Below are 23,181 nucleotides of genomic sequence, written 5' to 3' on the forward strand. Positions count from 1 at the left end.
TTCTTGTTTTATTTTACAGGTTCTGCCAGCTTTATAATTGTTACCATGCCATAGGCATCTTTGAAACAAGCTGCTGGCGACGACAATGTTCCCTAATAATTTCTAAACCCTTAAGGGCGAAACATTTTGTCCAATTTCTCACCAAACACTGCACCGATAGAGTTAGGCGGAGTTCCTTATGAGAAGCTATATGTGAGTGCCATACGGGCAAAAGCCGAGCTTCAGTAACTGGCTGCCTTACAATCCAGGCCCTGCATGCAATCGCGAACATCGCTCGTGTTCAAACACACGTGGGCAAAGACGAAATACCGAAAGATACTCACACGTCCCCCACCATTCGGTCCTCGCAGCTTCGTCACCAGAGCCGAGCGAGCAACTCAAGTGAGAGCACTGGGTTCTCAACTTGCATGGCGCGAGAAAACAAGCAAAATGAGAAAAGTTATATCAGACTCTCGGCAGTAAGGACATGGCGGTGTATGCCGATGCTGAAACCCATCTTCCCTGCCTCGAAGAACCACCGGTAAACCCACACTGGTACTTGGGAGGATGCAACCGGGATGGTGCGGGGCAACAGGTGGTGGTGTGGGAGTGAAGTGGACTGTTAGGCTGCCCCTGCACTGAGCACATGTGGATCAGAAGCAGCCTGCTTGGATCTCTTCGCTAATTGGAGTTGTGTGCCTTACAGCTGTCAGCGGTCCGCATGAAGGCAACATCCTTGTTATGCAGTGCATAAGAGGGGCTGTACTCCGCCACGACAAAATAAGATAGATATTACTCATTGCCGAATTAAAAGGACGGATAAAACCATTGGGCGGCTATAAAAAAAACTACACTGGAGAACTGCAACTGCAGGTGGCCGGCAAACTGTCGCTTGAGGTGGTAAGCTTTCGCGACACTTAGGGGGGGGGGGGGGGGGGGCAGCAGCAGTTTCGACTACGCGTGCGTGACATCCAAGCGCCAGAGTACATATTGATGCAGAAAGGCTGGCTAGCGTAGGAAGTCACCACAACCGCATAAGGCTGGTGTCCTGCACATCTGCTTGGCGCAGAGCACCAAAGGAACAACGCCAACCTGCCAAGAAGTATACCTGTCCCCATCATGCTGCTGCCGCGGAGTTTGAACAGCGCCTAGTACACTGCGCCCAGTGTGTCGCTGAGCTAAAGCGAGTCATGAGGAAACACGAATTTTGGATGAATGCCGTAATGGAGTGGAACGCAAGGCCTGGAGGATGAGCTAAATGCAGGCGGTTCAAGCCGTGAACATGCTCCAGCCAGCTGATACGAACACATCTAGAACGACTGTACCTCCAGTGCAAGCGAAATATGCAGGCGATCGTCCAACGCAAAATAGCAGAACGCAAGCAGGACCGGCCAATGCTAACCCCCTAAGATGTGTTGAGAGAAAGCCAGCTCCTTGGGTCGGCTGAAGTTGCCTGAAGTACGATCTATTAGATGTGACGGTTAATTTTTGTATGATGTAGCCGCACATTTTTTTAATACATTCACGTCGTAACTTTACGGTGCTCAGAAATCATTCAATATAAAGGATAATTCGATCTGAGTTTGATATAATCGGGTTCAACTGCATTTGATTCGGCTTTTAGAAACACTATTCCTATTTGATACGGCAGCAAAGCTACAGTATTCCTATTCGATTCGATTTGGAAAAAGCACTAGTATTCGCACACCTTTAGCAATCTGTTAATACCGAAAGCAGGGCAAGCTGTTTTAACCATCACGGAGGGAACAAAATGTTGCAGAACAATGACACAGAAAGGCACACTGGCCAGTTAAAAAAGAACAAATTCAAATGGCCAAAGCACTTTTGGAGCCAACTGAAATCCAACTGGTTCAAGATTATTTCCAATAGAATCCGAATGTGTTTTTGCCCGTTCCAGTTGGTCTTGATTTAAGTGGCCGCGTCCCTGTCTTTCCTTTGCGCTGTTATCACACGGCATATTGTTCCCTCTGCCTGACAGATGCACTGTGCAAAAACAGGCTGTTAGTCAAGAAGAGTGCCCACCAGGGGAGAGATGTTTGGATAGACCGGATCATCGGGAGGTGTTGGCAGTGGCAATGGCTCCCCTGCCTCAATGGGTTGAACCACAGAGGGTGCAAGTTGCTGCGATGGCCCAGGTGGCGCCCGGGCAGCGCTCACACTCTCCACCGAGCTAGCCACGCTGGACTTCCGGCTCTGCTCCGACTCGGCGAGAAAAGATGCGGTGGAACCAGCCGCAGCCGGCTTGGCAGAGCGGATGTCGAGCCGGGGGTCCACTACGCTGGCCAGGGGATCGATGTCCTGCGAATGGTAGGGCAGCAGCTCAGCTGCCTGGTTCACCTGCTCCACATTTAGCTCCAGGTAGGCCATGGCCTCTCACGAAGCCAGCAACCCCACTCCCCGCCGCGGTGGCTCAGTGGTTAGGGCGCTCGACTACTGATCCGGAGTTCCCGGGTTCGAACCCGACCGCGGCGGCTACGTTTTTATGGAGGAAAAACGCTAAGGCGCCCGTGTGCTGTGCGATGTCAGAGCACGTTAAAGATTCCCAGGTGGTCGAAATTATTCCGGAGCCCTCCACAACGGCACCTCCTTCTTCCTTTTCTCTTTCACTCCCTCCCTTATCCCTTCCCTTGCGGCGCGGTTCAGGTGTCCAACGATATATGAGACAGATACTGCGCCATTTCCTTTCTCCCCAAAACCAATTATTATTATTAATAAACTTTGTGGATATAAATTTCTCATAAACTTTGTCCTTTATATAGCGAAGCAGGAAAACCAATGCAAGTAGAAGGCTTTGTTCCTTCAGGACCACAATTGCGTAATTAGGAAAACGTACGACTATTCATTAGCTTTTAAAACCGCAAAAATTTTTGCAGTTTATTGTAACAGCATCATGATCAAAGTTATCATGTGAATACGAAAATTACGAGAGCATCAATAACCAATTTGACCGACCTCGCTCATAGAAAGCCCGGCCCACACGGCGTTTCCGAACAAACACTCTCGGATATTGGATGGTTCAACTGGTCGCATCATCTGTGGCTTTCGTTTGCCCTTTTATTTCCTTTTTTTAGCTACCTGCGTTTACTTCTTTTCTGAACCAGACCAATACCCGTCTTTAATTTTCTGTGCACAATAATTGTTGCCACTTTGAGGCAGCTAAAATACACATGTCCTTATTGATTTCTGCATTCTTTCTCTAGTATTCGATCCATATGGTGCTGTCGCGACTGCAGCATGGCCCCAATACATTATCACGATTTCTGCGATCATAGTTTTATTCTTGCAGGATAGTTTGTCTTTCTATGCGTAAAGGTTACTACCTTTGATTGCGCAACATGTTTAGTTGGCTTGTTTGACATTGTATATAGAGCAACTTTAACTTAGCTATGTAGATTTATTAAAGAATGCACGTATATTTAAATATATTCTTGCCATGTTTTGCATATACATGCAGGGAACTTTGTTCCCAGCGAAGCTTTTTTGCCCTTTCTCAAGCTGTATCTTCATATTTGTGATATTCCATTGTATCTTCGCACTTCTAATGTATATTTTGCAGAACTCCCGCTTTTTATATGTGCTCTCTCTTGCGACTATAATTTCGCCGCAATAACTTACAATACTCGACTGATGACAGCTGCGCCCGCGCAATACATTGGAACGAAGGACAGCGTCACTTAGAGTTTTTTCCTGGTCATTGCATACGTAAAAAATTGTAAGCTAGATTCTTGAAAGACAAATATTCGTTAAAATATTTATCCTCAACTGGATTATTCATAACATGGACATGCACTACTTTGCCGGTTTCCAACTGATATAGTTCTAAAATTCATGAAACATTTTCTTTAATTACTAAAGAGACAAAAAATGGAAGCATTGATATTAGATATTTCAGCGACAGTTTTTGGGACATACGAATATATTCTTTTATGAAAAATGCATATTTTACTTGTCTGGACAGTGCGTAGCGTTCAAGACTTTGTTTACAGCGTCTAATACGCAGTAGCGTTGGCAATGGCAATGCAATTATGATTAATGTATTTGATCCCTCTACAAATTCTATGAGGACGAAGCCGCGGTGCAACATGAGCCCCCCTCGAACAAAATTTCTGGATACTCCACTGCCCACGCAGAATTGCGGAAAACGCTGTTTTTAAACTCATTTGCATAAGCGTGACCGGATAAGTAACCTCCAAATGTGATCTGTCGTGATCCATGCTGTCACTGACAGCAGACGGACGTTATGCTGGATTTGACGTGCACTACTCGTGCTGATTTCTATGGAGCCGAGCCTCGTCTTGCCTCGTCTTGGTCTTATCGCGCGTTACAAGTTACAGCGTTCTCAAAACGACCGGTGCTGCGAACCCGTGATCCGTGTCAGCCTTGTGGAGAAAATGAAGCCTGACGTCTTTGTGCAATTTGCACCCTCTGTGGGGATCAGGGACATTGCCACCGCCGCATGGCCGCAGTGCACACCCGCGATACGGTGGCGGGTGCATGCAGATCGTACGCCGCCTTCGACCTCGCGTCCTCATTTATGCGAGTTCGGCGCGGAGGCCTGAAACGAACGAAGCGCGTGTATGCAGCGCGGCACCGCTTACGCAACGTGTTCACTCCTCAGCTCCGTCCTGGCTGGGAGCGATAATCGAGGGCCCCGATGCGCGATCCTCATCGCAGTGCTGCGAGCGGGCGGACGCGCAGACGACGACCCGCTTTCGACGGGGCAGCACTTTTCAGCCCCGCGCCCTCTCCCTTGCACTTGCGGCGGGCGTTCCCCGACAGGCGCCACAGCACGTTGTGTAAAATGTGAGCGTCTTCGTCGCGTTTGCTTTTTTTTTTTTATTTTCTAACGACGGCGAAAGGTGAGAAAGGGAGGGGGGTACGACCCAAGAAACTTTTCCCTTACAACCTCCCGGTGTTCATTTCCTTCTGTTTCTTTTTGTCTTCGTTACACCGTGTTTATCAGCAGGCGTATACTAGACGCTTTGCCAAGTTACATCGCGACCCATCGCGTGCGTTGCTCTCTGCGTGCGTTGAGCGGTTTACACAAACGCCGAAAGCTCGCTTTCGAACGGCGAACGCTGGCAGCGCGTGGGCTGGGCTGCTAACATAATCGGGTGTGCTCGCGTACCACATGCCGCGTCAAGTGCGCCGCAGATTTCGGTATCTGCGCGCCTGTTTGGGGCCACAGAGTGATGCGGGCCACGCAGTTCGCCCCGAGGTCAATGCTGCCGCGTTCCCTCGTTCCGCTTCAGGTGGCGCGAAAGTACACGTCCAGACGGCGTAACGCGTTTCACGAGAGTGTACCGGCATCCATTCGCGAACGCGAGCTCGCTAAAACTTCTCCAAATGTTACGTTTAGAACAACTCGGTGATCTGACCAAGATGCTATTCGTGCCGTCTTGCTCTTGTGGCCGATACTAATATTGATCCTTCACTCCCCCCCCCCCCCTCCAAGAAAAAAAAAAAGAAAATCGTCTGGCGCAACCGCCCGTCGCGACGCTTTCCCCGGGAGCACCGCGGGCACACCTACGCGGGCGTCCTCGGCCAGTTGCAATCGCCCTTCCGTGACCTCTAAGGGACAAACACGTCTCGCGTATGCGCCAGTGGAGACGGCCGCGCGGTCTCCTGTCGCTGGGCGCCCAGGCGAGCGTGCAGAGAAAAGCAAAGCAAGGCGACAAGAGAGCAGCCGTACGAGCACCGTCGTTTTTCATAGGCCGCCAGTTAGTTCAACAGCCCTACTCGCATGCGGGACACCGCCAAGGGCTGAAGACGTGCGGGCGAATTTGCTTATGGCGCACAGCTGGCTACGTGCACGCGTGTTCCCAAGCGCCTTCCATCTTCGCTGGGCGTTACAATGGAGCGCGTGTTCTCTCCAGAGCCCCCTTGGCTCTCCCTCTGGTGTGTGTGTGTGTGTGTGTGTGTGTGTGTGTGTGTGTGTGTGTGTGTGTGTGTGTGTGTGTGTGTGTGTGTGTGTGTGTGTGTGTGTGTGTGTGTGTGTGTGTGTGTGTGTGTGTGTGTGTGTGTGTGTGTGTGTGTGTGTGTGTGTGTGTGTGTGTGTGTGTGTGTGTGTGTGTGTGTGTGTGTGTGTGTGTGTGTGTGTGTGTGTGTGTGTGTGTGTGTGTGTGTGTGTGTGTGTGTGTGTGTGTGTGTGTGTGTGTGTGTGTGTGTGTGTGTGTGTGTGTGTGTGTGTGTGTGTGTGTGTGTGTGTGTGTGTGTGTGTGTGTGTGTGTGTGTGTGTGTGTGTGTACCGAATCGCACGCTGTCGGTCACTTCAGAAGACGGGCGCTGCGAACCATGCGGCTCAAACTGTGACGGTGCCCGGACGGCTGTCCTTGAAATCGTGCAAATACACCTAGCGCGAGGTATGCGCTTGAAGGGTAAGGTTGTTACGCACTTAATTCAAGACTGCTCTCGGGATGAGTACGTGTATTAGGGCGAAGAACAAGAGGACCGGTTAACCGGCTGCCCATTGACTGAGAGAGGGTGTAAGATTACATTTCCTCGCCAGTATCCGCTCAGCGAGCATTCGAATATCTGGGCCTCGATGCACGGCTGCAACCGATCGATGCAAGAGGTAAATGGACTCGATTGTTCTGCTTTGTAACATAGGCGTCGAAGTGCAACTGGGGCCCGTGGGTTAAACAATAGTCGTAAAAATCACAACTCAGAGTTTGCGTTTACGCAGCCTGTACCGACGGCGTACAGCTCTAATCAGAGAATAGGTTTGGGCATGTTCGTGATTCGTACTTAAGCGGTCCGTGTCCATTTGCTCGCCCCGACTTCCTTTGTGCGCTATTACTTGCCGCATAAGTACAGCTCTGTGTGTTGTTCCGCATGGCATTTTGTTTTAACTTTCGCGAGGACTGCTTATAGATACAACCGTTCTCCGTGGTTCAATTATCGGGTTACTAAATTATGCCTCTTCGTCAAAAAAAAAAAACTGTTGTTGGTTCTGAGCGCATTTTTTTCTGAACAGAACCAAAGGAGTCGATAGCAGTGTTTTGCGTAGTTGGGTCACCACTAGCCCACGCGAAGAAATCTAAGCGCTTCTTGACACACTTAACTGCGCGAAAAGGCCACCGAGAACGTGAATCCTTAAAGTGAACAACTCAATCCCACATGTCGATGATGACAGGCTCTGAAGCGGCCGACGGGGCGGGGCTCAAAGCTGTTCATTTTACATCCTTGCATTTCGCTGTCTGAACTACCTCTGCACTCAACATGACAGTGGATAGTCACAAGACAAATTGCGAGCTTCAGTGTCAGACAGTGCACTCATTCCATTGTGCAAATCAGACACGGGTGTACGGAGGACGACTCCGTTCCTGGCCCCAATTACTTGGATGCGTGCGTTCTGTGCCTACGTCTGATGGGTCTGCGCTGCCTCGATGTGGTCCATTAGTCATGGCCTCCATTGTCTTCGCCGAACAATCTTACCTCCGCACGAAGCCCGGTTGCTGCCACAACAGGGATGCCTTCGTTGTTCGTCTGTACCCCCCCCCCCCCTCTCGCGTCGACTTGTCTATCAGTGGTTGTAGGTCAAAGCTCCTGGAGTCCCTTTCAATTACAGCTCCATCGTTCATCCAAGGCGTATCGAGCCTCGAACCACCAACATGTGCCCGAAGCACGGTTAAGCGCTTCGGGGCGGAACTGCTCTGCGGCCCATTGAAGCGGCCTCGCCGAGTCGTAGTTTCGTCCGCGTGAGTGTATAACTACGGCCAAACTCGATTCCGCTACTCTTACCCGAGCTCCGCGAGTCCGACCTCTGAACTTCGTCACGGCGAAGACCGTTATGCGCATCACGTGCGCGCAGCCAAGAAAGACGCCCTCTTCAGAAGACGTGCACTGACCATCTAAACACCGGTTAGCCTCTATTTTCCCTGCGTGAGGGGGCGGGGTCATTTGTACGCCTATCAGTCACCGCCTTCTTTACCAGTGGGCGCGTGGTCATCCCAGCCGGCGAGATGATGGAGAGAAGCTGTGGAAGAAGCGCCCCTGGAAGAGGTAGGAGGGGGGGTATAGGACGTTGCACGCGAATGGGCAGGAAGAGAGAGCAGAGCAGCGACGGTTGACCTTGGGACGAAAAGAACGCGCAACAACACGCACGCCACTGGTGGTGAGAGGGACATCGCGTGGCCTGGAATGGCAGCTCCCGCGCCCTCCGTGGAACCGGCCCATTGCGGGTCGCCACCGTGCGCTCGGCGTGCAAAGCGGACCAAGAGGCCGCTGCCGGTGTGCCTAGATCGGGTTGGACCGATCGGCTCGTGCCGAGCGGGAATCACTCCTCACCACCACTAAAAAAAAAAAAAAAAAGGTTCCTAGCGCGTGCATGCACTTCGCTCTGCATACAGCGCCAGCGCTCTCGCCGCCTTCTATTTCTTTCCCTCGCCTTTTTATGCCAACGTCTACTACAGGTTCTTTACGACTGTGCACGCGTGCTGTTTTTCGCGTATTCAGTGCAGCATTGGAAGATGCGGTCCCCCGGGGCAACGATGCAGTATCGGGTCCTTTACTCGCCTCCACCTTTTACTGCACTTAGCCACTTGCCTGTTCTGTTTCAGCCTTTCAATGTTATTTTATTATCTCTGTGTTGTGCTCATGTATAACAATGAATCCTTTATTTCCGTTTTCCATTGCGTTTTACAAGTGCAGTTGTACTTCAAGAAAGGCCTGTGAAAAAACAAACAAAAAAATGGTGCTTCAGATATGCACTGTATGCCTCGCCATTCCTCCAGATGTAAAGGGGGCTGGAGCGCCGTCAAGCTGCCGATACAGCAGCTTTTTCTCCAGTCACCTATTTTCGCTCCTCTGTACTCAGTGGCGAAAATAAACATTATTATTATTATTATTATTATTATTATTATTATTATTATTATTATTATTATTATTATTATTATTATTATTATTATTATTATTATTGACCGTGGTAAGACCCTTCATGCACAGTTACCTTTCCTCACTCATCATCTCTACGACTGCCCCTGGTTAGGAGAGGTATCGAGGCAGCAGATGTTATGTGGGCTTGTTTGAGAGAATGAAATGGTTAATGGAGCACTAGTGTTAAGACACTCCAGGAGAAACATGCGGTGGGTGGCGTTCACTTCCCGCAACCGAAAGCTCAGCCATGCACATGTGAACACGCAGTTATTGAGAGCAAGGGAACCTACGTAGGGTTTTGCTGAAGAGAAGGCGCTAAATAAATGTGATGGTCATTGCTCACAGGCAAACAAATATACAACCTTCGAGTCGCATTTTTTATTCAAGAAGAAAAAAACCTTACATATTTTTAAAACACTCCCACTCGATGAAGTTACTGGGCCAGCAGCATCGCTCTTCTCCCTCCCTCTTCCTCCCAAATCCCTCCGGTTGGCCCGCTCTCACGCTACGTCACGGGACCACACACAGACTCTGCAAAGTCGGATTAGCCAGCAAGTGCATGTGCACAGCAATGGTTTAGTTTCAGTGGTGACGCAGCCATCACGTTTCAAACATCGCAGTGATTTTTGTTGCTCCCACTCCTGGAACGAGACTACTACCATTACCACTACTATTGTCGCTGAAAGTGGCCCTAAAACTACTACTACTACTACTACTACTACTACTACTACTACTACTATTACTACTACTAGTGCTGCTGCTGCTACTACCACTACTACTTGTGCTGCTGCTGCTGCTGCTGCTGCTACTACTACTACTACTACTACTACTACTACTACTACTCTACTACCACTACTATTGGAAGTACTGCTGCTACTACTGCTTCTACTACAACTGTGCCTTCGAGCTATATCTATATCTATCTCCATAGTCTACTGCAACCCCTGAAGAAGGTCGGACAAGAACAAGAAGGACACGGGACGAGTTGAAGAAGGGCCTGAAGAATTAATCTCAGATGGGTATTAATCTCAGATAACCCCAAATCTGCGACTTCATTCTCCTCCAGGTTTTACCTGCTCCATTGAGCAAAGCGTCTCGCACACGCAACCTTCGAGACTGCCTCGTCTCTTGGCTGCTTATACAGACTCCGGCTTCCGGTCCAGTGCACGGAACTAGCCGGGCGCAGTGTAGACAAAAGAGGGGCGCGCGCCCTCTTTGTTCAAGCGCGGTGGCGGCCAGCTGGATTGCGGTTGCGCGCCCACAGAACGCACGCGGTACCCCATATTCGCGTCTGGGGTGACCCGGATGGGACGGACCTTTGTGCCGGTTGCGCCGTGGCTATTTCGTGGCACGCACGCGCTCCAACCCTGTAACGACATATAGGGGGCAGTAATGCGGCGTTGTATCGACGCTATACACCTCGCGCCGCGCATTGTATGCAACGCGGGGGGCGAGGCGCTGCCCCACTTAGCTTGGAGGGTGTTACATTTCGACGGGATCAAGTACGGCCGACCTCGAACGCTCCGGCAATACCGATCAGCCTGTCGTCCCAGGGCCTACTTTTGAGCGATGCGTAAACGCGAACGTGTCGCGAGATGATCACGTATTCCCCTGCTTTGCACTGCTTTTCAGACCCGCCGCGGTGGCTCAGTGGTTAGGGCGCTCGGCAACTGATCCGGAGTTCCCGGGTTCGAACCCGACTGCGGCGGCTGCGTTTCTATGGAGGAAAAAGGCTAAGGCGCCCGTGTGCTGTGCGATGTCAGTGCACGTTAAAGATCCCCAGGTGGTCGAAATTATTCCGGAGCCCTCCACTACGGCACCTCCTTCTTCCTTTCTTCTTTCGCTCCCTCCTTTATCCCTTCCCTTACGGCGCGGTTCAGGTGTCCAACGATATATGAGACAGATACTGCGCCATTTCCTTTCCCCAAAAATCTATTATTATTATTATTATTATTATTATTATTATTATTATTATTATTACTGCTTTTCAGTGCACGTCGCGAGCAAGAGCAGTTTTAAGAGAGTTAGCTCTTACTCATCGCGTTTCTCGATTTCTTGAGGTGTGCTACCATCTCCCTTCAGCGTGAAATTTTCTAAGTCCGAGGAACTTCAACGTGGTGGCCCACATAGTAAATCGATATAGCAACCCGATTGGTGATTGATTGCTGACGTCACTTATAAATCCAAGATGTCAAAGTCGTATTACCATTGGCGTACCTGCCTTTAATCTCATTCATATCAGTTCTAGTAAACCAAACAGCTAACGCTCGTTACTTCAACGTCTTCCAGACGGTGGCAGCATCTTTTTCGTGAATTCTAGAATTCGCAGGCCTATCGCGCAACTCTAGACTAACAGCGTGGTTTCCTTTCTCTCATGACATAATCTGACACGCCGAATAAATAGCCTTTTCAAATTTGAGCAACATTTGATTGCCAGCTTTAATAACAATATATATCTCGACTCTGGATGTGGCCAAGAACGCACACAAAACATTTTGAAGCCGGCGTGCACAGCGACGGCCGCGCCACAGGTGGCGGCTTTGCTCCCAACTTCCGGGAGTGAAGCGCGCCGTTTGCCGATCGCTTCTGTGTTGTTGCGACGTGGCTTTATCTTTCTCGGTCGTTTCTTCGTTGAAATAAGGTTTGTCCGTGCATCCTCATTGCGATAGCAGCCCGAAGGGATGTCCAATAACAACTGTTGTGTGGTTGGTTGCTCTAACACATATAAAAATACGCCGGAGACGCGATTCTACTCGTTCCCAGCGCGGCCCTATGAGCGGGAGCGACGACAGCAATGGATCGCCGCTGTTCGACGGCAGAGGTGAGGAACTGATTCCATTTACTTTAAAACGTCAAATTTTTTATTCACGCCTCTTTTTTTTAATGATGCTAGGAAGTGTTTGGGATAGTCGTCGTCTCATCACAAATCGTCATGCTGCTGCAACTCAAGTTCACATTGGTAAGCAGTTGTCTTGACTGCGCATCGCAGCTAGGGCATGTGCAGGGCGCTGTTGCTTTGGTGGTGGTATTTTGAAAGAACTCGTTACGGGTATTGCCTGCACCGTGATTATGCGCTCAATTGTTGACGGTATACGTGTGTAATTTGCCCCCTGCATGAGTGCATTTTGGTGTCACTGTCGAGATAGTTCCGCTATCGCTCGAAAGTTTCGCATGTTGATATTTATCGCGACTCTGTGTTTTCGTGTTGAAACGTTTGCTTTCTTAATGGCGATAATTTTAATGCACTCGTTGTGGGTATTGTCTGCTCCGTGATAACGTGCTTTATTTCGATTAGGATATGTGCATGCTGCGTATGTTGTCGCTGCATGACTGTGTCTCGGCGTCATGGAGAAAGTTTCGCTATCGCTAGAAGCTTGATCTTCATTTTCCGCATGTTGATGTTTTGTGCCTGTGTGTTCGCGCATTGAAACTTCAGATTGCTACCGCGTGCAAGACCTCAGCTCATTTTGCATGGATGTGGTCTGAGCTTCGTTTGTGACGCGATGACCGCATGCTTGCAGTGATTTTGTGTCCATTTTTTTGTAGTTAATTGTGTCTAGAGGCAGGACAGCACATTGCATTATCAGGTCTCTCCCGCCGCGGTAGCCCTGTGGATTCTGCTGTTGATCCCAAGGACATGGGTTGGACACCGCCGCCGGATGCGGCATTTCGATGCAGGCGAAATTTTAAAAAAATGCCCGTTGGCTGTACGATGTCAGCGCAAGTTAAAGACCCTTAGGTAACATCATAATCGCTAAATTTAGCGCAAAGGACAAGACAAAAAAAAAAGACGAACACGCTGTCCTGTGCTGTTAAATTAGATGGATATGATGTCAAAGCACCAGCTAGCCCAACAGCAAACTGTTTTGAACCCCAGGTGCTAAATTAATCTGAAGTCTTCCGCTATGGGGACCCTCATTGCCCATGTAGCCATAAACCAAACAATTTATTCCCTTTTGCTGTAATGGCCGTGTTTATGTGTGCTTCTGTCATAATTTTATTAGAAAAGACGGGAGCCTGTGGGAGCCGACCAAACACAGCAGGATCTGCAGCAACCATTTTGTAAATGGTGAGAAATCCAACGACCCTCGGAGTCCAGCATATCTGCCGACCCTATTTCCAAGTGAATACAGACTCACCAAGACACCTTCTGCTTACAGATATGAAAGGTAAGATGAACTAGTGAAAAAATTTTTATCAAATGGTGTGCTTTGTGGCTGGCATTATTAAATGTGAATGGAACGGAACTTGGAATGAACTGTGACAGAGAGAACCAAACAGGGCAGGCGATACTGGAAATGTAATGATTGTTTTACATACTATAGGTCCTAGTGGCTAGCACTTGTGGTGGTAGGATTATAACTACGCGTTGTGTCATGGCTTTAACTATGCAGCTAGTATGAAACTGATTCAACTAGTGCTAGACCAAATACAGCAATAGTATCCAAAGATTCATTAACTGTGGAGCAATTTTTGTTGCTTGTTCTATCTAGGTAATGACTTTTCTCAATGAATATTGATTCACAGTGTAACAATCCTCAAAGAGTTGTCGTAATCCAGGTTGCGGTCACGTAAACAGAGCAAAGAACCCACATCAAGCTGTGTGCAGGAAGTGGCTACTGATGAAGAAGGCTACGATTACACAAATGGACTCATAAGTGTATGTCTCTTCACATACCCATCCTGAAAAGCTTTCACAATATCAACGTTACTAAGCTGATTTCACAAATTTCTCTGTTGACTTGAACAACAAACAAAGCTTTGGAATTTCTGGCAAGCTAGATTTAATGCTTTCTCCCAGTTTCCTTGCCCTTAATATGCTTGTGTCTATGGACATGACGATGTTCTAGTCATTGGTTTCTTTCTTTGTATCAGTTTGCACATAGCATGTTGACATTTTGTGCTTTCAGTTGTGTTGTTATCTAGAAAAGTTGCCCAAGACATTTTTAAAACATTGTGTCAGTGAACATAACACACCAGAAGTCTTCATTAATCGTTACAGCACTCTTTCAGGTCATTTGCATATATGTCATTCATATTTTTTCTTTAAAAGATTGCAGTTTATACTGGTGCTAACAAAGCACTATGATTCACTGCATGACTGCATTGTGTAATGTGGGAAGGAAATTTTGAACAAAAAAGAAGTGACTGTGCCTTTCAATGAATGCAGGTAGAAACACAGACCCCTGTACTTGGACCTTGGAGCCAGATATGCCGAGTCTGTTCCTTTGCTGCATGCAAGATTGCAATGCTGACACACAGGTAGGATGGGAACTAGTATGCATATTTGCTATAATTTCATTGCACCTGAATAGACTTGTACCTAAAATTACATATATTTTCTTGTTGATACCTTTCTGCAGTGCCTCAATTTTTTTGGAGTGTGGACTGGGTGTTGGGCTGTGTAGGTATAGCTTTGAGATAGCAGCTAGCCTGTATAATAGATAAAATACTTCAGTTTGGGAGATAAACTATGTGTTAGTATTTATCTTAAGCACATTTTCAGTTTTGTCATTGTACACTGCATTAATCTTTAAGCAATATTTAATGCAAATGTGTACGTAAGATAGCTTTGTTACCCTCTAATAAGCACGGCTTCAAATGATTGTGTGCGTAATTTCTTCCAGGCTACCTTTCCTAGCAAGAAGGAAACAAAGGATGCCGCATGGGGCACTTCCTATGGCGTCAAGGACAGCGCGTGTGACCCAATGAACATCGACAGCTTGAAATCTACCAGTAGCTTTCGAGGCTACCCAAGTGTATCTGCCTGCTCCAGTGAAAAGGCCTCAGACATTTTAAAATCCATTGCTGGTGTGTCACTGCCAGTATTTTCAAAATTGCAGAGCATTGTTGTAGAGGCGCTTAATGTCAGTGGGGAAGAGGAAATTGTAAATGCATCAAACAAACTCCTCCTCTTTCTCATGAAGCTAAAGCTCAACCTTTCCTATTCGGCTTTAGCGGTCTTTTTTGGTATGCATAGGACAACTTGTTCACGACATTTTTTTCTGATTTTGAATCTTTTACATGCCAAAATGCACTGTCTTATCCACTGGCCCTCACGATCAACCATTGAGCTCATGATGCCTGAATGTTTCAAGCCTGAGTATGCAAAATGTCGAGTCATTATAGATTGAACTGAGGTTTTCTGCTCAGCACCAAACACTGTGCATGAGAAAGTGCTGATGTTTTCTAATTATAAAGGCACATACACTGTCAAATTTCTTGTAGGAATAACACCTAGCGGAATTATCAGCTTCTTATCAAGGCCTTATGGTGGCCGTGCCACCGCTTCATTCATAACAACTGATTCTGGCATTTTGCACTTGCTTAGCCCAGGAGATCTTGTGCTTGCTGACAAGGGCTTTCCTCAAATCAGAAGTGCACTTGTGAAATGAGGCGTGCTATTTCAGATGCCTACTTTTGCATGACCAAACCAGCCTTTTACTCGTGAGGAAGTTTTTACCTCGTACAAAGTGGCAAGTGCAAGAATACACGTTGAAAGATGTATTCAACGTATGAAACTTTTCAGGATATTGTCAGAAAAGTTGTCTGCTGATTTGCTTCCTCACGTCTCAAAAATAATTGATATGTGCGGTGTGCTTACAAACTTACAGAGCCCAATCATTAAAGCTAAAGAGTAATGTGGTAATGTGCAAGCTGTCATGTTCACCATGCACAAAATAGACTGAGATGACGTTACAGTGCAAATATATTCTTTTGAGGGCTGGTCATTACCATGAATGCACAAAACCATTTTTTACTGCAGGAAATCAGTAGTTCTTTTTTTAGGACCTTCATGTATCTCTATCAAAACAGTTGCTCCCAGGATGTGTTTAGTAAAAGGTACGCATTGCAGGATACATTTCTTTGTCAAAATTTTGAAACATCTATTGAAAAACATCGAGAAACTTGGGACTTGTTTGACTGTTGGGAACAGTGATCTGATTGAGACATGAAAAACTTAGGCTGCTCAGTGATCCTATTACTACAGAAATCTAGAAACCTGACTGTGTGAGAGCACAATGAGCACTCAATTTCCACTTATACTTAGGTTGCATAACTGATATAGGCATTTAAAAAAATACCATTAAAAGTAGGTAAGCCTTGCAATGCAAGTATGTATGTCTCAGCAAGATCTCTGGAGTGCAGCCATAGCTACATTTTTGGTAACAGCCTCCACAGTAGCTCGGTGGTTATGGCGCTCGGCTGCTGGCTCAAAAGACACGGGTTCGATCCCTGCCACGGTGGTCGAATTTCGATGGAGGTGAAATTCTAGAGGCCCGTGTGCTGTGCGATGTCAGTGCACGTTAAAGAACCTCAGGTGATCGAAATTTCCGGAGCCCTTCACTACAGCGTCTCTCATAGCCGGAGTCGCTTTGGGACGTTAAACCCCCATAAACCACAAATCAAATTTGGAAATAAGCAGATTTTTTGTCAAAATGCAATATGTATATTTTTAAAAATCCAGGTTTTGGTTTACCCTGTTGAGAATCTTGTTTTCATTTACTTTCCGAGTGACCATGGCAACTAACAATCATTGCTATCTTTTAATTCCCGACTGAACTTATGGCGTGACTTTTTTGTAACATTTACAGATTTTAATTTTAAATACAAGAGATACTTTGGCATGTTTTGTGCAGGTGGATTGCACAGTCAGGCGGACAATATGTACATGGTCGTCCAGTTCGAGCTAGAACACGTATGTGCCACATTTTTGATACTTGTGAACTAATGGGCAGGCAGAGAGAGTGCATGCAGCTGCCATGGTTGCCAAACTTCTCTCAGGTGGTCAAAAACTAGACATCACTCTCGTGTGATGCTATGCAGAGTAGGGATTTAAATTCATCGAGCACTCCTTTGTTTCAGCTTGAAGTGCGATTGCTTTGTTACTCGGAGTTGCTTAAGCACGCACCGTTTCAGGCTGTCGTATGCATTCAGAACATCTTGAAGCATTTCTTTGGTGCTTTGCGTTTCACACTGAGTTTATGTGTACAAATACTTTTTCTGCAGTATGTGCACAATGAGAGCTGAAGGGCGACTGAGTTTATCAAACTGCTTTTACGAAAAGCCCACTTATTCTGCCTCATACATTCAAGTAATTGAATGAAAACACCTCACCCTTTTTTGTTCTATCTTATGAGCTCATTGGCAGTGATTTGTGGTGCCAGTCATCCAGTTGTAGGAAAGCGCACTTGCATGTGCAGTGCTCTAGACTGTAAATACAGTAGCTGTGGTATATGTTTGATAATCTATTAGTTGTTTTGTTGATTTATAAAAAAAACGTGGCTAACGTATGATTTTTTTGATGAAGGGAAGCAACCAGAAAATGCTGAAGATGAAGTATGCAACTTTTGGTAAAAAGGTCTCATTTCTCCGAGGGATCAATGTTTACAATAAATTATTTTTTATTTAACCTTTCCATTGTGCTCGTTCGTTGCTTACTTGCTTAGTGTTGAAAATAGTCTTGACACTATGTCCCTAGATTTCATCAGTGGCACTCAATCCTTTACTAGTTTACATTTTCCACGCTGATTTAGTTCTTGTCCTGTCTTGACAGAAGCCCTAAAAAAGCCACCAATGTCTTCAAACCTGCTTGGATGATGTTGAAAACTGTCTTGTTGTCTTTTCAGCAATACTTTTCGTTTTGACTGTTTCCGTCATTCTTGCGCTTTATTCCTTTCCATGCACCATGGTCATGCATCGTGGCCATGTATCACTGTTGTTGGCGTGGCACCCCACCACGTTTTCTCGCCATGGTCCCTCTAATGCACTTGCATTAATATCTGAAGTAAGTTATCACGCTGGCATCCTGGGAACAAAAATCCGTTTATTCACGGGCACAGAACACATATATATAGCATAAGGTGACGTCACGCACTCCAAACCGTGGCGACGCTTCCGCGGCTGATAGCGCGCTGATAATGCGTGCTCATCGCGACCACGCGCTATAGCAATATCCAAAACTGAATTGAAATCTTTGTGATGCACAGAAGAATACACACCAGTTTACCTGAAAGTTTGCATCACTTCTTTTGTTAGTGCCGGTAACAAATACTTAAAATGGAAGTTCTCAAGCTGCGGAACAGCCTGAGCAATGAAGGCGTCAATTGGTACCTTGACTGTAATGTGCTGCTGTTTCGAGTACACATAGAAGAAACACGCTTCTAAACCAAGGACATACATTGAAACTTGAACTTGCGTGTAATACACGTGTGTACACTTAAGCTCCAACTTGCCATCTTGGAAAACCAGGTATGGAACACCAGATATGGTGTTTTCAAAATCTACAATAGGTTTGTCTCTGCACGAGTAGGGACACTTCACTTCAAGAAGCGATGCAGTAGGGCCTTGTACAACAATAGCATCTGGTGTGCAGCACAGCCAAGGCTGCTCCAGCATAATCACAAGCCCACACTTGTGGACTTCTGCTTCTATTTCCCTCGAAAATGACTCTATGGATTCTTCTTCAAGGGCATTCCCATACGCTGTAGCTGATGACCATTCGGACAAGAACTCCTTAGCCAGTACAAGGCGCTCCTTTCTTGATTTCAGTATGTTGTGCAGCCGACTGCTGGCTGAAATACGGCATGCCTGCATTTTTTTACATTGCAGAAAGTCTCTTTCTGACCCTCGTGTTTTTCTTTCAGTTTCTACTATTTGCTCAGCAGTTTGTACAATGTTGGCCATGTAGTAACTCATATCTTCGTCGTTGTTTTCATTGGTTGCCAGGCAGCGGTAGAGACCAGACTTTCGCAAGTTGCCTTGCACCACTGGTGGCCCATACACAATTGTTTCTTCCACTGGTTCTTTATCGATGTTCACAGATAGCTCATGCTTGATGGCTGTAACGAGTGAGCAGTTATGGTCCCACAGTTTATCAAGTAATGCGGCTACAGCAGTTGCATCTTGAGGCGGCAGTACTGCTGGTGCCATTGGTTCAATGTCTTCAACCGTCTTCCCAAGAAAACCGTCCAAGCAAGCTCCCTTTTTATACGTCCCCAGTGACCGTACTGAAGGCTTCCCCCATTCTCTTTGTCCACTTGTACGTGATGCATTTTATTCTTTGTTTATGTACTGCACTAAAGCAGCAACATGCTTGCATCGTCCACCTGGTCCTGCCTTATAGGAGCAATTGCCATCTTCCAGCGAAAAGTTTGGAACTGATGCCTGCCAAGAAAATAATGAACTGAAATTTAAAAATGTGTATTACTCTCTTTTTCATCACAAGCTGCCAGTATGCAAGAATCATCAGGTAAAATAGATGAGAAAATTCTTTGCAATCAGCTGAAGGGTGAGATTTTAAACATAATTAAGGCTCTGTTATTTCAGAAAGCAAGTTTCAGCAGTGACTAATTTTGTGGAACACGAGCAATGCACTAAACCTTGCAGGAATGCCAATGGTGTATGCTGCAATTAAATGTTCCTTGCATAACCACAATGGTCCAATAATTTTTTTTAATGTGTGAATCTAGTATCAAGAGGAAATAACTTTTTTACACAATTGGACCCGTGTGGCATGTAGGTATTTAATATCCATATTATGACGTGCTGTAGTGAATGCAAGAAATGCCGAAAAAAATTAACGACCGTCCTCCGTACGCGTCTCCTCGTTACAGAAACGTAATTATGTGAGATCTGTGCCGGAAAAGGTAAAAGAGACAAGGAGAGTGTCTACTTGGGCGGTAGACTCGCGAACTGGGCGCTGCAATGGCAATTCTCGTACAGGCGCGGACACCAGTAAACGGAGCGCGCTGTGCTGATCTGCATATCTCGATGCAGCAAGAATGAGCAGTCAGGGTTATGCATGCACGGCAGCGCAGCCGACACTACACGTGCGTATGCGCAGCACCTCCCGTTCTTGCTTTCCAAAGGAATGGTGGGAGTTAGATTGTGACAGCGCGCTAGTCTGCTTCTGCCATTCGTGTATCCCGGTCGCCAGCGCATATCAGTGCGTCAGTGAAGCGATGTTTTGAGGACCGGATACATGTACATGAGCATGTGCGCTGGGTCCATTTAAAACGCGCGACTCGCATGTGCTCACCACACACGTGCAGTGTGGGAGATGTGCTAAAAAAAAATAGAGGCTCTGTTGAAGTGATTACTTATCGACAGAGCGGCTACTCACCACGAGCTCCACTTCGTAGCTGGGCTTCGTGACGCACGTATGCGGACTGGGTTGTCCCAGACGGCTGCGACGTCGTGGACACGCCCGCCCTCGTACAAAGCCCGGCCCTTACTCTCGCTGTCTCCACAGAAATATTCGTCGGGGACCCGAACAACGGGAAATCGCAGCTGCGAACTTCAGCCATTCTCGCAGTGGCAACGGCAGGCGCTGAACCGGACTCCCGGAAGATGTGCCGAAGACGGCCGCTAGGCGGCTTTCTATGGACCTCCTTCACCCCGCGACGTCACGAAGATGCGGTGGCGCTGATGTTAGCAGCGACTTTCGCATGGTAGGCAAAACAGGTTCCGCTTGCCCGTGCCTACCGCAGCTGCCGCAGCTACCGGCGGCTGCTTCAAGCCTGTGCATTGCAGAAGCAGCATGTATTGACCAGCTGCGTCACTGCTGGATCCGCGTAGTAGCATAAAAAATATTAAATTAGCCTCGATAGGTTTCTCGCGCATAAATGCTGCATTCGGAAACTGGCTAACTGGCACTGGGCCACGGTAGTAAAGCGCGAAGTCTGGGAGTCGATAGGCACTGCCACTCAATGCACTTAATAGCATGCAAGTTACTGCGTTCATTCACCTGAACTTCAGGATAGTAGGCTGATAATTGCTCAAGGAAAAAAAGACATGCAGCTGCACACGTACTTATCACCTTGAGCCGGAGTGCACGGGGCGCCGACAGGTTCACTCGCCCCCAAGGAATGCGTTTTTTTTTGTTAATAGCGCACCATGTTTTAATGGCGCGTTTTATGACATTTAATATTTACTTGAAACTGTTTCTTGATATGACGACGTAATTATTTCATTCGAGTAGAAAGAAGTCTGGTAAGTTGTGTCAATCTTGCGCGGTCGCGTTGGTGTGCTTAGAATAGCGTACCTTAAGTGTGCTAAACGCCATATGCTTTTTCATTGCATCATGCATGTGCCATGTTTCATGAGGTAGTACATGATCGCGAAGCTTGTTTGGAACGAAGCAGCCGCAGGCGTGCTACTAACAGACACGTGGCGAGATTGAGAGGGGACGCGGCAATGAAAAGTGTTTTCGCTATTCATGCATGCGATATGTAACTAAACTTGGTGCAAATATGAAATTCCTACGCTAGTTTCAGTAATTCCTTTTATTTATAGCTATACCTGGTGCAGTTCTGGGTAATTATAATTAACACCGTCGTCAAGTCCCCCCAAGGTGTCAAATAATTGAGTAGATAGTGCGCAGTTTTTTTATGCCAGCATGTACATAAAGCCCTGCTCTGTACGATGACGCGATTAGTTCTTTTTATATATGATCAGTACTTATGCATGCATAGTTACATGAAAACGTTTCTTACAAGAAACAACTAACACAGTACTGCACGTGTAGGGAAAAAAATCGAGAGATTTATTACGGTCATCAACGTCTCAGGAATAGTTTGCGACAAATGGAATCATTTGATTTTCATGCGAATTACGAAGGTGAGTGATCCAGTCGCAGAAAATGTGAGAGGTCACAAAACAAACCTTAAAGTTTATTCCCTCGTTTATGGCATCTTCGCTTTCGCTTTGGTCAAAGAAATGCGGCACTGAAATCAAAGAAATTACCTCACAATTTTTACGACCACACTTCTAAAAAGCGTAATTTATAAATTTGTACTAAATATTTTGCTATAATTTTTCGTCACGAAACTAGACTTCAGGGCTAGGAAAGAAAATAATTCTAGAAATCAAAAATTTTCACCAAATCGACCAGCTTAACAAGAGGACAAGTCGGCCTGGCTGGTGCGTGGTCATGCGGCTAAAAACAGCGCTAAGCGAGAAAGAGGAGATTAGGGACACGACGCTATCCCCACTTTTCGCACAGCGCGACACGTACGTATGTCAGCAGACGATGAGCGCATGTCTGCTCCGACGAAACAAGGCCAGCACTTCCCCTCACTATTGTCCCGAAGTAAAATCATTCCGGCTAGTGCAGAGTGTCAAAACTTGTTTTATTCAATGCCTAGCGCATAAATAGACGGCAGGAACGCTTTCTACATGTTTACTACTAACCATATATACAATACAGTGGAAAACTATTTCTCTTCATAGGCCGCACGTGGCCAACGCGAGCTCGTGTACTTCAACAAATTACTAAGTTGGAAGCATCGACCATTGCTATGATTCGCAGAAACTGGAAACACGCCTACAAGTCTTGAAAACCCGCGCTCAACACCTATCCGCGACGCCACTCCCCGACCTTTTGCCTACCACGAGCTCGCTAGCGACTGCAGCGCCACCTCGTTTGTTTACAAACATGCAGGAGGTAACACCTATCCGCGACGCCACTCCCCGACCTTTTGCCTACCACGAGCTCACTAGCGACTGCAGCGCCACCTCGTTTGTTTACAAACATGCAGGAGGTCTATACCTCCTGCATGTTTGTAAACAAACGAGGTGGCGCGGCGGTGCACGGGGCGTTGTATTCATTTCCTTCCTCCTGCTCTGTGCGACGGGTCTCTATACGTTCAGAAAGATGCAGTCACTTGCGATCCGTACTTAGCAAAATATATAACTAGCAGATTACAAATAAAATTGCAAATAATCTCACAGTGAAACTTGGGAAATATTTAGCTTCCGGGACTGGGAACATGATTTAGAGAGAGCAGCCAACTTGGAAGGCTATCAGAACGCCTTTGTTGATACACAGCTCTTGCATAGCTGACTACTTGGGAGCAAAGAGAATACTTTCTGAACTTGCAATGCAGTGACATTTAGGCTGCAGAACTGAGTAGGTTTTAAGAGCCTTAGCTCTTACTCATCACGTTTCGAAATTTCGTGGGGTCTGCTATCACCGTTGATCACAGCGCCATCTGTGGCCGCAACTACTCATCACGTTTCGAGATTTCGTGAGGTCTCCTACCACACTTAAAGGCCCTTGATATACAAGTAGCGCCATTCTGTGAACTTTGCCGCCGCACCGCAAACCCTCGCACGTCCTCCTCGCCCGCGCCTCCACTCGGCGCATTTCTGACCGATGATTGGCCCTTCCGCCATCGCCTTGGAAACGCGCGCGAAAGCGTCGCTTTGCTTCTGTTGTTGTTTTTCTTCGGCGCCATGTGCAGGCCGCCTTCCTCTGTCGCGGGTCGAGCTTCATTCATTCGAACCGTGCTTTTAGCGCCG

General features: G+C 47.0%; 1 protein-coding gene across 1 annotated transcript; it reads left to right on the top strand.

Moving 5' to 3' along the window:
• The first annotated feature begins 11,461 nt into the window (after nucleotides 1-11,461).
• Nucleotides 11,462-15,247, top strand: LOC144119336 (uncharacterized). The gene is made up of 5 exons (XM_077651984.1): nucleotides 11,462-11,698; nucleotides 12,882-13,046; nucleotides 13,438-13,537; nucleotides 14,048-14,139; nucleotides 14,505-15,247. Exons 1-5 carry the CDS (start codon nucleotides 11,559-11,561, stop codon nucleotides 14,587-14,589), a joined length of 582 nt encoding a protein of 193 aa, XP_077508110.1. The 5' UTR covers nucleotides 11,462-11,558; the 3' UTR covers nucleotides 14,590-15,247.
• Nucleotides 15,248-23,181: the final 7,934 nt, after the last annotated feature.

The sequence above is a fragment of the Amblyomma americanum genome, chromosome 2 (genome assembly GCF_052857255.1).
Source record: "Amblyomma americanum isolate KBUSLIRL-KWMA chromosome 2, ASM5285725v1, whole genome shotgun sequence".
NCBI classification, from domain to species: domain Eukaryota; kingdom Metazoa; phylum Arthropoda; class Arachnida; order Ixodida; family Ixodidae; genus Amblyomma; species Amblyomma americanum.

What these genes read in the sequence shown, in the direction of transcription:
- LOC144119336 (XM_077651984.1), top strand. Translation starts at nt 11,559, where the DNA reads ATGTCCAATAACAACTGTTGTGTGGTTGGTTGCTCTAACACATATAAA. An exon ending in TCTGCTTACAGATATGAAAG is followed by an intron (nt 13,047 to 13,437) that starts GTAAGATGAACT and finishes GTCGTAATCCAG; the next exon opens with GTTGCGGTCACGTAAACAGA. An exon ending in ATTGCAATGCTGACACACAG is followed by an intron (nt 14,140 to 14,504) that starts GTAGGATGGGAA and finishes AATTTCTTCCAG; the next exon opens with GCTACCTTTCCTAGCAAGAA.